This window comes from Hippoglossus stenolepis, chromosome 22 (assembly GCF_022539355.2).
Source record: "Hippoglossus stenolepis isolate QCI-W04-F060 chromosome 22, HSTE1.2, whole genome shotgun sequence".
NCBI lineage: Eukaryota > Metazoa > Chordata > Actinopteri > Pleuronectiformes > Pleuronectidae > Hippoglossus > Hippoglossus stenolepis.
Window position 1 is genome coordinate 11,008,738 of NC_061504.1, and position 15,188 is coordinate 11,023,925.

The following is a 15,188-nucleotide window of genomic DNA, read 5'->3' on the forward strand; positions in this document are numbered from 1 at the left end:
ACACACACACATCTGCTCACTTAGTCTTCTTCCCTAATTGCTCTGTTCCGATGGAGAGGACACTCAAGCAACACTTTGTGTGTTTGGTTAAATAAAAGGTTTTTCTCCGCAGTTTGAGGGCACACACACAGACACACACACACACACACACACACACACACACACACACACACACACACACACACACACACACACACACACATACACACAGACAGACAAAGGGAACAATTTACAATGAGAGAATGTTCAGGATGTAGATTTGATCGCCATAGACACATAAATATTCATGAGAAAAAACTTGCTAAAATCTGTTTTTTGTCTGCAATGGGAAAAGATACAATGACTCTGCAGTAGAAACAGTTTTTCATTAGTTCCGGCTCCGATTGACCGTGATGGAAACATGACACCTGGGGGAGCGCACCAATTTCTTCTAGACTCTATCTGCTACTTTTCAAGACACAACGTTTTTAATGCACATTGAACTTCAGGACGATGGCTCGTAAATAGACAAAAAAGTGCACGTTTGTGCACTTTTTTATATCTTGAGAACAATGTGTACGATTTTTTTTTCTATGTATCATAGAAAGTGAATGTTGAAGCTTAAAACACTTTGGTTTCTGATACGTTTGTGTGTTGCTTGACGTGTTTGTGACCTCGAACATGACGCACTAGGGGAAAAAAGACAGACAGGCAAACTCCCCTCCTGGCAAAGGAAAAATAGTCAACAGCCTTATTTAATAAAAACTCGCGTATACTCGCTAATTTTGGCGTAAAAGAACTAAGTGAGACAGACTTTTGTTGAAGGCATTCTTGAGTTTTTCTAATAGACTCTGAAAATGCATTAAGACCCCAAAACCGTTAAATATCTCAAATTAAATTATAACGTTTAAACGAATCAAGACTGAAATGAGAGACGCACACAGCATCAATCCAAAACAATGCAGCTGTAACAGAAAGAAGACGGGTTGAGAAAGAAGAGAAGCTTTAATGACAAGTAGAGAAAAATCATGTCATGAATGAAAGAGCGAGAGGGAGGGAGGAGAGGAGAGGAGAGAAAGAACAGAAGTAGAGCTGGTCGACAGGGAGGGAGGAGGAAGAGAGATTATCTCTCTCTAATGGCTAACCTGTTGACAGCAACACTTTTCACCACCTCTATCTACACATCTAACATTACTATCTACCCTCTCACACACACACACACACACACACACACACACACACACACACACACACACACACACACACACACACACACACACACACACACACACACACAGTCTACTCCACGGCTTTAGACTCTACCGGAGACGTCACCGACCGGAGGCGACCGCTGCCGCCATCGCATCACATGTAGGAGATAAATCTGATCTGCTTCCACATGAGCTGACAGACGGAGAAACTCACTTTTGTCTGCAGTGTCTGCTCGAAACAAAAAAGAAGATACAAGGATTCAAAGAACAGGAAGATGAAGTCTTCAGTTGATTAAATATCTTCGTAAAGAAACTAATGAGTGAAATGTTCTTTTTCTCAAATTTCTTGTGTTTTCTCCTTCAAACACACACGCAGACACACACAGACCTGTTGTCTGTAGAATCATCATATTTTCCTGCTGAGTGTATTTCTACCTTGTACTTAGTGTATTTGATATACGAGGCTGCTGCTGTGACAATTTCATTTCCCTAAGGAGATCAATACGGTATCTATCTATCTCTAAATTGGTCTAATTGGCTTAATGAGTGTTTGTGACTCCCTTGAGAAAGACATGTCAATCTTAATAATGTTGAGTGACTGATGGATAGTTTTGTCAAAAGAAGATTTTTGGAGAACAGCGTTTTAAACAGGGAGGGGAGACACAGTTATTTGACACAGACACAGGAGGAAAGAAAGTTGTGTTTCTCAGTACCAGACAACAGTGGGAGCAAAAGATGTGTCAGAAGTGGGATTTGAACCCACGCCTCCATTTGGAGACCAGAAATCCCTTTGACTAGGAAGGAGTCAGTCCTTGAGTCTGGCGCCTTAGACCGCTCGGCCATCCTGACAGTGGAATGGGGATCTTTCCTAAGTTGAGTCACGAGTGGCATTTGAACCCACGCCTCCGTATGGAGACAGGACATTTTTCAACATTTTCATTGATTTCTCAGAGAATAATTCATGGATCTTGATGAAACAAATCAGGCACATTTAGAGAACTTGTATCTATACGTGTGTGAATTTTGCTTGGCCTTGGCGGAGGTGTGTGCTCTCCACTGATCTTTAATTTCTTGTCATGTGTGTGAACATTTTCGACACAAGCGGCAACATGTCCAAGCTGCTGAATCGTTTAGGACTTCCATGCATTTTCCATGCAGGACAATCTAGTCACATATGAACACAATGCTCACACAGGACAGCACCAACATACCCAGAGCAGCTTTCTACTCAGAACATGATGGAGCTGTCCCTCCACTGTCCCTGTGCAGGACAATGTGTGTGTTTGTGTTTATATAAACTTGATGCCACAAAGTTTCAAGTACAGCGCCTCAGGTCCAGATGAAGCCAGAGGCAGCTCCTCTGTACAGAGAGAAACATTTGTGCAACATTTCGACCAAAATAGTCCTGGTCTCCACCGCAGGGCGAGAGGGACACACACACACACACACACACACACAAAGTCAAAGCCAAAAGTCATGAAACGAGTCCATTCTGACAGCAGAGACATTGTGGAGACCAAAAAAAAAAAAGGACAACGAGCTCAAATGGAACAAAGTCCGAAACCAAGTTCAGAGAGTTTCATCCAAACTCTCACCACAAAGCAAACACTTCAAATACACAAGATTTCACTGAAATAAAATACTAATACACATAATAACATAGTAAGTCATATACTATGCAACATTTCTACAGCATTGTAAAGACATATGGAAAGTGTGGGTGCAGAGTGTGTGTGTAACATGTAATGACCTTCTCTGAGAACTTTTACGTCAATAAACCATTATAAAATAAGTTTTCTTACCTGGTCTGCTGTGCGTAAATCCAGTTGTTCCTCAGCTCTCCAAGGACAAGTCCTCTTCCCACCATCCACAGCTCTCAAGTCCGAAAAGTGTGACTCCCTGCCCGGCTGGGAAACTGCACACAGGTCGGTGTTTTCATTGAAAGGAGGGGGGGGGGGAACCCTTCAGACAGACCCCACAGCAGCAGCAGCAGCAGCCTGGAGCACAGCGCACACACAACTTCTTCCAAGTGTCCACTTTCTTCAAAACACGACTTTTACTACGCAACACGCACCGAAGACTCAGAAAAAAGTCCACTTTAGGGAATGAGCAGATGTGTGAACGCAGCCTCCGGTGGCCCGTGGACCTGTCCGCGTCCACGAGAGTCCCCAAAACTGTCGCGCACACACGTAGAAGTGAAGCCAGACGATGAGTGTCGGTGCACACGCTCCTCTCCTCCTCGGTGTGCACGGCTCTGTGCGCCCCCGCGTCCTCACTCAGCAACAGGTGTCAGGAATAAAGTGAGATTTCTCCACATCACAAGTTTCCAAACTGTCCAGCTGATTACGCACGGAGGAGGAACAAGACGAGGAGGAAGGAGGAGGGGGGGAGGGCGCAGTCCACAGCTCTCCAGGAGTTTTACGCGTAAAAAAAGAAACAAGAGCGAGAAGTTTGGAGAAGAAGAGTGAGGAGGAGAGAAGTGAGACAAAGGAGAAGAGAAGTTGTGTCTCTGTCTGAGGGACTGTCCTGCGGTGTGATGTGGAAAAGTGTCCGCCGGCCCACCGGTGCAGAGGGAGGAGAGAGGGAGGGAAGGAGGGAGGAGAAAGTTATTTCACACAGACACAGGAGGAAAGAAAGGTGTGTTCTTCAACTGCCTTGAAACAGTGAAGAATAAAGCGTGTGTCAGGAGTGGGATTTAAAACTAAGTTCATTGTTCAGTTCCCAGCTGTTGTTTTGTACATGATTTTATTCAGTCTAAAGTAAATTTAGTCTAAATTAAACTTGAGTTGGAGGATAAGAGACTTCACACAGTTAATCTGAGGCTAAAGCATATGTCAGAAGTGGGAATTGAACCCACGCCTCCATTTGGAGACCAGAAATCCCTTTGACCAGGAAGGAGTCAGCCCTTGAGTCTGGCGCCTTAGACCGCTCGGCCATCCTAACATTGAAGTGCTTTGGAAGATGAGCCAATAAATTCCATTATTTTGTAAAACAAAGATGAACTGCATTTCCTTTTTGCCACATTAAATACATTTGCATGGAAGATGGTAAAAGTCGCCCACACAATAAGATATTGACGTTTTGTTGTTACTGACAGAGTCTGATAATCACAGAGTTAGACTGATTTGGTTGTTTGGACCATGTGTTTTCAGGATTTTACTCAATCCTGTCTCCGGTCTGTAAAAACAATGTCAGAAGTGGGATTTGAACCCACGCCTCCATGTGGAGACCAGAAATCCCTTTGACCAGGAAGGAGACAGTCCTTGAGTCTGGCGCCTTAGACCGCTCGGCCATCCTGACAGTGAATACCATTCTTTCTTAGGTTATTTTCAACAAGAAGGCAACATTTCATACCTGATGTATTTGCCACATTCATAAATTTGCATGGAAGATCATCTTCTCGAGAAAATCAAGGTACAAACCCTGATTTATAGAGTTCTTCACGTTGTCCCTAAATCTCACACGAGAACTTGTCGGGTTCTGTTGTCACTGACACAGTCTGACAATCATTGAATTAGACTGAGTTAGTTGTTTGGACCATGTGTTTTCAGGGATTCACTTCTCAACTAAACCTGGAGGTAAAACACATGTCAGAAGTGGGATTTGAACCCACGCCTCCATTTGGAGACCAGAAGTCCCTTTGACCAGGAAGGAGTCAGTCCTTGAGTCTGGCGCCTTAGACCGCTCGGCCATCCTGACGTGCATTCCATCACATGACACCTTGTATTATCTTCTAAATGCAGTATTTTGCTTGATTTAACAACTTAGCTACTTCACGTTGCCTCTAAAATTGACACAGTCTGTTAAGTAACTAATAACTGACAGAGTCCACATGTGCAAATGACTCAGTGACTGACTCCTCTGCTCTGATGTGGAAAGTGTCCTTGGAGGGGGGGGGTTACTTCACACAGACACAGGAGGAAAGAAAGGTGTGTTTCTCAGTACCAGACAACAATGGGAGCAAAACATATGTCAGGAGTGGGATTTGAACCCACGCCTCCATTTGGAGACCAGAAGTCCCTTTGACCAGGAAGGAGTCGGTCCTTGAGTCTGGCGCCTTGGACCGCTCGGCCATCCTGACTTTGAATTACAATCAAACCAATTGGCTTAATTTGGTCTAATTGGCTTAATGAGTGTTTGTGACTCCCTTGAGAAAGACATGTCAATCTTAATAATGTTCCTTGAGTGACTGATGGATAGTTTTGTCAAAAGAAGATTTTTGGAGAACAGTGTTTTAAAGAGGGAGGGGAGACACAGTTACTTCACACAGACACAGGAGGAAAGAAAGTTGTGTTTCTCAGTACCAGACAACAGTGGGAGCAAAAGATGTGTCAGAAGTGGGATTTGAACCCACGCCTCCATTTGGAGACCAGAAATCCCTTTGACCAGGAAGGAGTCAGTCCTTGAGTCTGGCGCCTTGGACCGCTCGGCCATCCTGACAGTGAAATGGTGTTCTTTCCTAAGTTGACTCACGAGTGGGATTTGAACCCACGCCTCCGTATGGAGACAGGACATTTTTCAACATTTTCATTGATTTCTCAGAGAATAATTCATGGATTTAGGAATTATGAATGTGGCAATTCAAGATTATCTGGACTTCAGAAAAGCATAATTGTGCTTAATATTTAGATAAACAAGATTTCCACTTTTATCACATCGAGTAAATCTGCAGTGAAGATCAGATGCTCGAGAAAATTGAGATTCTAAGTTTCACAAGATGAAACTACTGCATGTTTCCACTAACACAAGAAAATATTAAGCATTTTCTGTTACTCACAGTCTTAACCATCTACTATAGAGTCTAGAATCTAGACACTTGTAATATTTGATTTGTTTCATGCGACACCTGGAAGTAAAAAAATCTGTCAGGAGCGGGATTTGAACCCACACCTCCATTTGGAGACCAGAAGTCCCAGTGAACAGGAAGGAGTCAGTCCTTGAGTCTTTTTAATACAAAGATGAACGGTATTTCATTTTTGCGACATTAAATACATTTGCATTGGAAGATGATAAACTCGTGAAAATGTCGCCCACACAAGAAGATGTTGTCGTTCTGTTGTTACTGACACAGTCTGATAATCACAGAGTTAGCCTGACTTGGTTGTTTGGACCATGTGTTTTTAGGATTCGACTCAATCCTGTCTCCAGTCTGTAAAACACATGTCAGAAGTGGGATTTGAACCCACGCCTCCATTTGGAGACCAGAAGTCCCTTTGACCAGGAAGGAGTCAGTCCTTGAGTCTGGCGCCTTAGACCGCTCGGCCATCCTGACGTGCATTCCATCACATGACACCTTGTATTATCTTCTAAATGCAGTATTTTGCTTGATTTAACAACTTAGCTACTTCACGTTGCCTCTAAAATTGACACAGTCTGTTAAGTAACTAATAACTGACAGAGTCCACATGTGCAAATGACTCAGTGACTGACTCCTCTGCTCTGATGTGGAAAGTGTCCTTGGAGAGGGGGGGGAGTTACTTCACACAGACACAGGAGGAAAGAAAGGTGTGTTTCTCAGTACCAGACAACAATGGGAGCAAAACATATGTCAGGAGTGGGATTTGAACCCACGCCTCCATTTGGAGACCAGAAGTCCCTTTGACCAGGAAGGAGTTGGTCCTTGAGTCTGGCGCCTTGGACCGCTCGGCCATCCTGACTTTGAATTACAATCAAACCAATTGGCTTAATTTGGTCTAATTGGCTTAATGAGTGTTTGTGACTCCCTTGAGAAAGACATGTCAATCTTAATAATGTTCCTTGAGTGACTGATGGATAGTTTTGTCAAAAGAAGATTTTTGGAGAACAGTGTTTTAAAGAGGGAGGGGAGACACAGTTACTTCACACAGACACAGGAGGAAAGAAAGTTGTGTTTCTCAGTACCAGACAACAGTGGGAGCAAAAGATGTGTCAGAAGTGGGATTTGAACCCACGCCTCCATTTGGAGACCAGAAATCCCTTTGACCAGGAAGGAGTCAGTCCTTGAGTCTGGCGCCTTGGACCGCTCGGCCATCCTGACAGTGAAATGGTGTTCTTTCCTAAGTTGACTCACGAGTGGGATTTGAACCCACGCCTCCGTATGGAGACAGGACATTTTTCAACATTTTCATTGATTTCTCAGAGAATAATTCATGGATTTAGGAATTATGAATGTGGCAATTCAAGATTATCTGGACTTCAGAAAAGCATAATTGTGCTTAATATTTAGATAAACAAGATTTCCACTTTTATCACATCGAGTAAATCTGCAGTGAAGATCAGATGCTCGAGAAAATTGAGATTCTAAGTTTCACAAGATGAAACTACTGCATGTTTCCACTAACACAAGAAAATATTAAGCATTTTCTGTTACTCACAGTCTTAACCATCTACTGTAGAGTCTAGAATCTATACACTTGTAATATTTGATTTGTTTCATGCGACACCTGGAAGTAAAAAATCTGTCAGGAGGGGGATTTGAACCCACGCCTCCATTTGGAGACCAGAAGTCCCAGTGAACAGGAAGGAGTCAGTCCTTGAGTCTTTGTAATACAAAGATGAACGGTATTTCCTTTTTGCGACATTAAATACATTTGCATTGGAAGATGATAAACTCGTGAAAATGTCGCCCACACAAGAAGATGTTGTCGTTCTGTTGTTACTGACACAGTCTGATAATCACAGAGTTAGCCTGACTTGGTTGTTTGGACCATGTGTTTTTAGGATTCTACTCAATCCTGTCTCCAGTCTGTAAAACAGATGTCAGAAGTGGGATTTGAACCCACGCCTCCATTCAGAGACCAGAAGTCCCTTTGACCAGGAAGGAGTGAGTCCTTGAGTCTGGTGCCTTGGACCGCTCGGCCATCCTGACAACTGACCACTAAGATTCACCAGAGTTTGTTTGGAAGCAAGAGAGAGACTTTCTCTAGACAGCGGAGGAGGAGGAGGAGGAGGAGGAGGAGAGGAAAACAGTGTAGGTGCATGTTTGGACAGTCGGTGGCTAACAGCTTATTTTAGAGGCTCTGCTCCTCTCACCTCGTTTTTATTTCCTCTCAGAACTTTTTCCTACCGTCCCCCCCCCGCCCTTCATCCAGTCATTCATTGACTCTACACACCATTTATTAGAGGAAATAAAGACAAATCTGTATTCAGAGAGTAAAGCATCCAGACACAAGCTGATGCCGTCCAACCACAACTGACACCATGAATCATTTACCCTGAAAACCTGTAATAGACCATGAGTGTGTGTCCTGAGTGGAGCTGCAGTTGGTTTTGCTCCCTGCCCTCCCTCTCCTCCTCTCTCTCTGTTTTCTCTTTCTCTCCATCACCCTCTCCGTCTTCTTCTTTTTCGCTCGCGTGTGACGTGATGTGTGATGATTGAAACCACATCGTCCCAAAGCCAAACCCGAGCCCTCCCCGCTTCCTCTGCAGCCGCTCACTTTTCTACTTCTTCTGCTCGTGGCTTCTTCACAGTCATGGAGAGAAGACATATGCTGTCTGTACACACCCACACACACAAACACACACACAGGACACACTCAGGACACACTCAGGACACACACGTGTTCATAAGTACATGTTATCTCAAGGACATCTGTGCTTTTTGACTTGTGAAGCAGTATCAGTGGGATCTTATCGACATGTTGTGCAAAGAGAGGTGAGTCTAAGTGTGGGAGACAAGTCCAAACAGGGAGAAACATAAAAATCATTTTGTTATATTATAATGTGAATTTCATATTTGCTTTTATTTACTTTCTCTGTTGTTTAACCTATGTTAAGTGTCTTTGAGCATTTTTAAAATTGCTCTATAAATAAAATGTATTAGTAGTAGTAGTAGTAGTATAGTTATAGTAGTATAGTCCCTGTCTCATACTATCTTATAATGATTTCCATCCTGTTTGTCCTGTAAGGACTGTTGGGGGCTATAGTCAATCCCAGCTGACATTGGACGAGAGACGGGTACAACCTGACAGCTCATTTATAATGAATTTTACAGTATAGCATAGCAGATAGTAAAGTATAGCTACGTATAGTATAGTACAGTAAAATATAGATATAGACATTTCCCAATAATTGCAATGTCAAGACTGTTAGTGTACAAAACATGAACACAACCATATGGAATATAAAACACAGAGACTTCAGTTCAGAGAACAGTTCAGAGTTTCAGACCCAAAAGAAAAATAAATAAAAAAGGAGCAGGTTGAAGAGTTGATTAGGTGACAAACCACAAGCAAACAGGTGGACCCACACACACACACACACACACACACACACAGAGAGAGAAGGCTGACACATGAAAGAAGGAGAAAGAGGGAAAGATGGAAGACGGATTCTGACAGAAATGATGGCTGCTGCTCAGTGGGTCCTGTCTCCTCCATCTCTCACTCCATCACTCTCTCACTTTTGCCATCACATAAATCAGGGAGTCATACATGCGTTCCTCTTCCTCCTCCTCCTCCATCCATCCCTTCTGTCTCCCTCCGCTGGCTTTTATAAGGACAGTCGATGGAGAAAGCAGAACCGATTCTCCACTCGCTCCCAGGTGCTCGCACACGTGCAAAGCGTTGCCACATGTGACGGTAAACGCCAGCGTTTACAGACTGTCAGCAGAGTGTTTGATGTGCGTTATTGTGTGAAAAACAGAACGACCCCGGCGACCTGATGATGTTTTCATCCCCGCGTGGAAATTCTTCACAGAGGACGAGGTCAAAGATGTGGTGAAGGTCAAGGTTTGAGGTCAGTCGAGCTGAGTGGGTCTGTTAAACCAGATTTTCTAGTTGAATGAGTCCGACTCGTAACACTGAGCTGCCGCCACATGCAAAGTGTCTGTGTGTGTTTCTTTCTACAGTTTCTATGTAATTAACCTGCTGCCTTTACCTTCACACACAAACACTCAACTCCTTTTCCGTCCTAAAAAGTTTCCTCTAGTCTTCGGTGGTGCATCTGAAACCAGTTAAATTCATTCATCTGGTTTCAAGTATGAAGCGTCCACTGCAGAAACATGACTTTCTAAGATACTCTGACGTACTTTCTAAGAAACGGTCAAGTACGTTAGAGAAGAATCTAGAAAACAAGAACACACACAAGCACAGGAAATGGCTGGGGCGTAACATTAAGCAGCTCTTTATTGTCGGAAACGATGCAAATTGAAAGTACGTTTCTGGAGTGTGTGTGTGTGTGTTACCGCTTTTCGACCCGGGTGAACCTGGTGCAAGGGCTGTTTCGGAGTTGGTTCAGCTTGTCAACCTTTTAAGAACCAGTTTGCTTTTCCATGTGCAAAAGTATTGCTCTTTTTTTATTTATTTAAATGGTGGTCACAGTATTTTGGTCCCTGCCCCAGTGATTCTTTCCTCTTGACCAGCGAATTCTTGGTGCCACAGTGGAACCAGTTCTTTTGACCGTCGAAACTCAAAGAGCAGGTTGAAGATTAGACACCGGCTTCCAACCAGCATCAGGGTGAGGCCTTTTCTAAAAGGACACTGGGGGTCTGGAATAATGTCGTTATTGTGGGCGGACTGGAAAATGAACCACCGGTGACAAGATAAGAGGCTGAGTCGAGTTTTCATGTGAAGGAAGAAGATAGAGAGAGCGAAGGAGGTAAAATGAAAAGGAAGGAAGGAGTGAGGACAAGTGGAAAGATGCAGGATCGGTCCACTGAGTTCACGCACACTCACCAGTGTGTGCAGGCGTCTGTGAGTGAACACAAACTGAACAGCTTCCCAGAAAATTTGAGGAATGAAAATAACATTTCTGTTACACAAAGTTATGTTTACATTTTTCTTTATCCTTTCTTAATTCCCTTCTTGTGAGGTATTAATACCTTCACCTCTTCTGGCCTCTGTAAATCCCTCAAATGAAAAAAATATGAGAGAGACAATTCACCCTTTGGACAAACTGAACATTTCATTGAAGAAGGAAAAAGAGACAAAAACAACACTTCCACAAAAAGAAAAGTTAAAGATAAATTCATATTTTATTTCCATTCTTTCATTTTCGATCCACGACAGAGTCACGGTGAGTTCCAGTCATCACCACCCCCAAAGACAAAACATCATCAGTATAAAACACGCAAAACTAAACACTGGATTTACAACTACACGCTCATATCTGACTGAGTTTCATTTCAAAATAAAACAACCTTCGCGTGTCAAATGTTACACCAGATCAGACTCCAGATTCTTCCTCCCAAAACACTTTTGAAATTAAACTCCTGATGTTGCTTTTGACTTGTTAAGACACTGCTGAGGTGCGGAGAAAAGTTTTTAATCAGAGTTTGGTGTCAAATCAGATTTGAGGATGTCGTGTAAATCCCTGTCTATGGGTTCTGTGTCCACCGGATGTTTCTAGTTTTTTTTAGAGAGCTCAAGTTGCATGTGGCCAACGCCAGTCATGTGTTCAGTACTCAGCACAATATGAGTCTATAGCTGTGTCCAAATTTAGGGGCCACCTCATTCAGAGGACTCAGCCTGACCTCCGGAGTCCATATAGGAGCCACCCGCATAGCTAGCTTGTTAGCTTTGTCACCATTTAGTTAGTCATAGACCGATTGTCTTCCATATGTCTTTTTGAGGTGTCTTCCTCCTCCGAGGAATGCGGCCCCTGAATTGGGAAACAGCTTAAACTAAAACACCCCCAGTCAGAGGAGCTTCTCAATGAATTTGAAACGATTAGATCCTCCTGTGCTCTGTGCTGCAAGTGTGTAAATCCATGCTCGGGCTGTCAGCGCTGTGGGAAACATGCATTCGAGTGTCATTTCCACTGTACACAACAAGAACAAGAGAGTGAGCGTGATGAAGACGTTCCTGGTGGACACGGAGCCGCGAGTAGGTGCAACGTACAGCAACAAATCTGTGCTCTCTTCCGAATCACACACACAAAGAAAGGGAAAATATCTTGACACATTATGTAACATACCAACCAAGAGATGACAATATTTTCAATTAAACAAGATTAGTGTTTTATATATTCATATATTACCAAAAGCAAAAAAATATATAACAATTATTTCATGTTCCCTTCCTCCCGAGAAAGAAAACCCGACGGTGTTTCAATGAGGGGAAATGAGTGAGTTCAGACGTCTCCTCGTGTTAAGGGATTGTCACAGGAGGGAAAGTGAGGGATCATCTGAGCTCAGCGCGGACGCACAACCCAACAGAATGTGTTGCTTTCTTAGGTCAAAGAGAAACACAAACCATCCACACGGGTGTGTTTTCATAAAGGGACTATTGCGAGACTTATTGTGGTTTGATGCTTTTCGTTTGCTGTGTGAGACAATAGATGAAAGTGTTGTGTTCCCCTGATGAAATCTGCGTAGCTGTTAATTAAAACTTCTCTCTTTACAATTTACACAACGGCCGGGGGAAGAAAGACACTGCGAGCCGGGACCTTTCATCAGATACCTGATGGAAGGAAAAAAAAAATACAAGAAAAGGAACTAAAGGTGAAAACGATAGCAGCAAATGATGTAAAGAAACAAAGGCAGCTGAAATAGACACACTCTCGTATCTGAATAAATGACAGTGTGACAACAGTGTGTAAGTCTGGCATCAGAAACAACCTGGCAAACTCAACTCACTCTCAAATACAGTTAGATTTTTTTTTTTCCTTCCTCCTCAATAAAATACACATCACGCTCACAAGTCACAACTGCTGATCACCTGGAAGGACACAAGATGGCCGCTGTGACGTGTCCACGAACGCAAGTGCGGTGAAGGCTCCTTCTGCCAAAGTACAACTTTTAACGTCTCAAAAACTATTTTCCAATTAATTAGCATGCCAACAAAGCACTGAAGGGTGGAAAGGTGAACAATATTTTCCCTTAGCTGGCCCCCCCCCTCGTGTTAAAAAATATACAATGTGGACTGAAGACGCAGTGGACGAATATTTTTCAGTTATATCTGGATTTCTTTTTTTTTTTTGTCGATCCACTTTTTCATCTGTGAAAACGAGATGAGTGAAGAGAAAGTTTTCATCTTCATGTCCAACACTGAGAATCTAATATCAGGGGATATTATTGGAGCTGGCTGACTGTGTGTGAGTGTGTGTGCGTGTGTGTGCGTGTGTGTGTGTGTGTGTCAGCAGCTGTCCTCCAGGGCGTTGACGACTTGTTCCAAGATGTCGGGGCATCGGTCGGCAATCTGCTGCAGGACCTGATTGGCGTACTCTTGGAGCTCCGCCCCCTCCCTCTCGCACAGCTCTAACTCCGCCTCCAACTGAGAGAAAGATGGAGACAAAAAGACGAAGGAGATTTTAGACATGTTGTAAATCAACATCTTGTGATACAGTCATTTAGATTTAGATTTCACACGTCACTGTACATTATATTCTGTAGTGGATTCCGTTGTTTCCTCCCAGTTGCTAGCCTTGTGCTAAGCTAAGCTAACTCTTGGCTCCTGCTTCATATTTAACTGAGATATGAGAGTTGTTTCAATCAATAAATAAAGATGGTGGATAAGTAAATAAAGTGGATAAAGGTTAATTAAAAAAAATGTCTAGTAACTTTGGTATTAATTAGAAAAGCCTGGAGCAATTCTTTAAAGTTGAGTAAGAGAAGCAAACATTATGAAGAAGATGAGAGAAAGATAAAAGATTTTAATCCAACATAAGTCAAACACAAAAACAAACTCCTTACAGCTACATGGATGATGGAGAAGCATGTTTAAGGTGAGACACACACACACACACACATGCGCACACACACACACACACTACTATAATCTGAAGACACCACAATGTAGTTCTTTCTGACCATATAGAGTGGAACATTTCAGCGAGTGAGCGCTAATGTTGTTTTCTTTGGCTGCTGCTGGGCTGAGATGTCAAACTCAAACTGACTTAATGACCAATACATCTGTATCAATACGAGCGCGGCTCAAACAGTCGTGTTAACACAAGCCCACATTTGTGATACTGGTTAAGTTTGAACCTCTCAAACTGGTATTTTACATCACAGTGGTTTTATTCAAGCGTAACACTGCAGCAACTAATGCTAATAATCAATGAAATGACACAAAAATATTGTTTATCATGTTGTTTTAATTGAACAATATGTAAATGTTTATTTGAACAATGTTTATTATAATCTTCTATACGTCATATTGAAAATGTTGAAACACATTTGTAATAGAAAGCCTGCGCTAGAACTACACCTGGTGTTAATGAAATATAGAAGTTTATCATTCTTATTTATTTTCTTATTTTATTCTGTCCCTCAATTTTACGCAAGTAGTAAATCACTTGAGTTCCCCTTGAATATTTCATATTCCCTGATAACTAATAACTATTTTTGAACGATGGACAGGTAAAGAGGAAGAGGAAGAGGAGAGCAGTGGAGATGTTGGCCGAGAGGACCAACGAGAAAATACAGATGATGGAGAAAACAAGGGAATAAATGGAAAAGAGAAAGATTGAGAAATCGAGTGAATGAACGAGGAGGTGAAGCAGAGAAAGAAGGGAAAGCAATGAGGCTCGACCACTCCACCCTTCCCTCTGTGTGTGTGTGTGTGTGTGACACGTGATATGAGTAAGAATATTCACTGTGTTGTGTGCTACCAAACTTGAATAAACCATTTTTGGAGAGTTATGAAGCATTTTTTTTGCATTTGTCTTCTCGAGATGAAAATGACAACAAAATGATATTATCAGGGCTTTGAGGAATCACCATCATTTTCCATGTGGACGTGACAAAGCAGAGATTAAGAGCAGAGTGATGAGTTCTGAGCGTAGTCCAGCTTTTATCAGCGTCATCTCTCTACACCTTGATCTTTATCATTTCCAATGTTCCTCCCATCTACACTGGCCAGACAGCTTCAGACCAACATCCACTGTGTGTATGTGCGTGTGATGCTTATCAACACGTTTCCTAGATGTCAGTTTATGTGTGTTTGCAGGTAATTCATCTCAATGGCAGCACATTTTAGATGCAATCCCGCAGAAAAACACGGCAGTAAAGATAAGACGGTAACACGGCCGAGGAGATAAATGGTTTAGTGTGTGTGTCCGCTGTCGTCTGCTCTCTGC

General features: G+C 42.7%; 2 protein-coding genes and 10 non-coding genes across 23 annotated transcripts in view; all 12 read right to left on the bottom strand.

Moving 5' to 3' along the window:
• wnt5b (wingless-type MMTV integration site family, member 5b) overlaps positions 1 to 3,716 on the bottom strand; it is a 75,097-nt gene extending 71,381 nt beyond the window's left edge. For both annotated transcript variants that reach the window (XM_035147564.2, XM_035147563.2), the window contains exon 1: positions 2,993 to 3,716. The gene's annotated coding sequence lies outside the window, so the exon portion shown is untranslated. The remainder of the gene's footprint in view (positions 1 to 2,992) is intronic.
• LOC118101418 (ELKS/Rab6-interacting/CAST family member 1) overlaps positions 1 to 15,188 on the bottom strand; it is a 130,564-nt gene that overhangs the window by 4,378 nt on the left and 110,998 nt on the right. For 10 of the 11 annotated variants that reach the window (XM_035147169.2, XM_035147167.2, XM_035147173.2 and 7 more), the window contains one exon: positions 11,119 to 13,381. In XM_035147169.2, the coding sequence (XP_035003060.1) occupies positions 13,244 to 13,381 (138 nt within the window). In that variant the 3' untranslated portion in view covers positions 11,119 to 13,243. Of the gene's footprint in view, positions 1 to 11,118; positions 13,382 to 15,188 lie in introns of those variants that run through there. The other variant, XM_047338641.1, reaches the window with a different exon arrangement.
• Positions 1,929 to 2,039, bottom strand: trnal-caa. The gene is made up of 2 exons: positions 2,002 to 2,039; positions 1,929 to 1,974 (listed from the first exon to the last, which is right to left on the bottom strand). It is a non-coding gene; the product is annotated as a tRNA-Leu (tRNA).
• trnal-caa lies at positions 4,023 to 4,133 on the bottom strand. Its single transcript has 2 exons — positions 4,096 to 4,133; positions 4,023 to 4,068 (listed from the first exon to the last, which is right to left on the bottom strand). It is a non-coding gene; the product is annotated as a tRNA-Leu (tRNA).
• On the bottom strand, positions 4,380 to 4,490 carry trnal-caa. The gene is made up of 2 exons: positions 4,453 to 4,490; positions 4,380 to 4,425 (listed from the first exon to the last, which is right to left on the bottom strand). It is a non-coding gene; the product is annotated as a tRNA-Leu (tRNA).
• Positions 4,779 to 4,889, bottom strand: trnal-caa. The gene is made up of 2 exons: positions 4,852 to 4,889; positions 4,779 to 4,824 (listed from the first exon to the last, which is right to left on the bottom strand). It is a non-coding gene; the product is annotated as a tRNA-Leu (tRNA).
• trnal-caa lies at positions 5,161 to 5,271 on the bottom strand. The gene is made up of 2 exons: positions 5,234 to 5,271; positions 5,161 to 5,206 (listed from the first exon to the last, which is right to left on the bottom strand). It is a non-coding gene; the product is annotated as a tRNA-Leu (tRNA).
• On the bottom strand, positions 5,520 to 5,630 carry trnal-caa. Its single transcript has 2 exons — positions 5,593 to 5,630; positions 5,520 to 5,565 (listed from the first exon to the last, which is right to left on the bottom strand). It is a non-coding gene; the product is annotated as a tRNA-Leu (tRNA).
• On the bottom strand, positions 6,352 to 6,462 carry trnal-caa. Its single transcript has 2 exons — positions 6,425 to 6,462; positions 6,352 to 6,397 (listed from the first exon to the last, which is right to left on the bottom strand). It is a non-coding gene; the product is annotated as a tRNA-Leu (tRNA).
• trnal-caa lies at positions 6,737 to 6,847 on the bottom strand. Its single transcript has 2 exons — positions 6,810 to 6,847; positions 6,737 to 6,782 (listed from the first exon to the last, which is right to left on the bottom strand). It is a non-coding gene; the product is annotated as a tRNA-Leu (tRNA).
• On the bottom strand, positions 7,096 to 7,206 carry trnal-caa. Its single transcript has 2 exons — positions 7,169 to 7,206; positions 7,096 to 7,141 (listed from the first exon to the last, which is right to left on the bottom strand). It is a non-coding gene; the product is annotated as a tRNA-Leu (tRNA).
• On the bottom strand, positions 7,927 to 8,037 carry trnal-caa. Its single transcript has 2 exons — positions 8,000 to 8,037; positions 7,927 to 7,972 (listed from the first exon to the last, which is right to left on the bottom strand). It is a non-coding gene; the product is annotated as a tRNA-Leu (tRNA).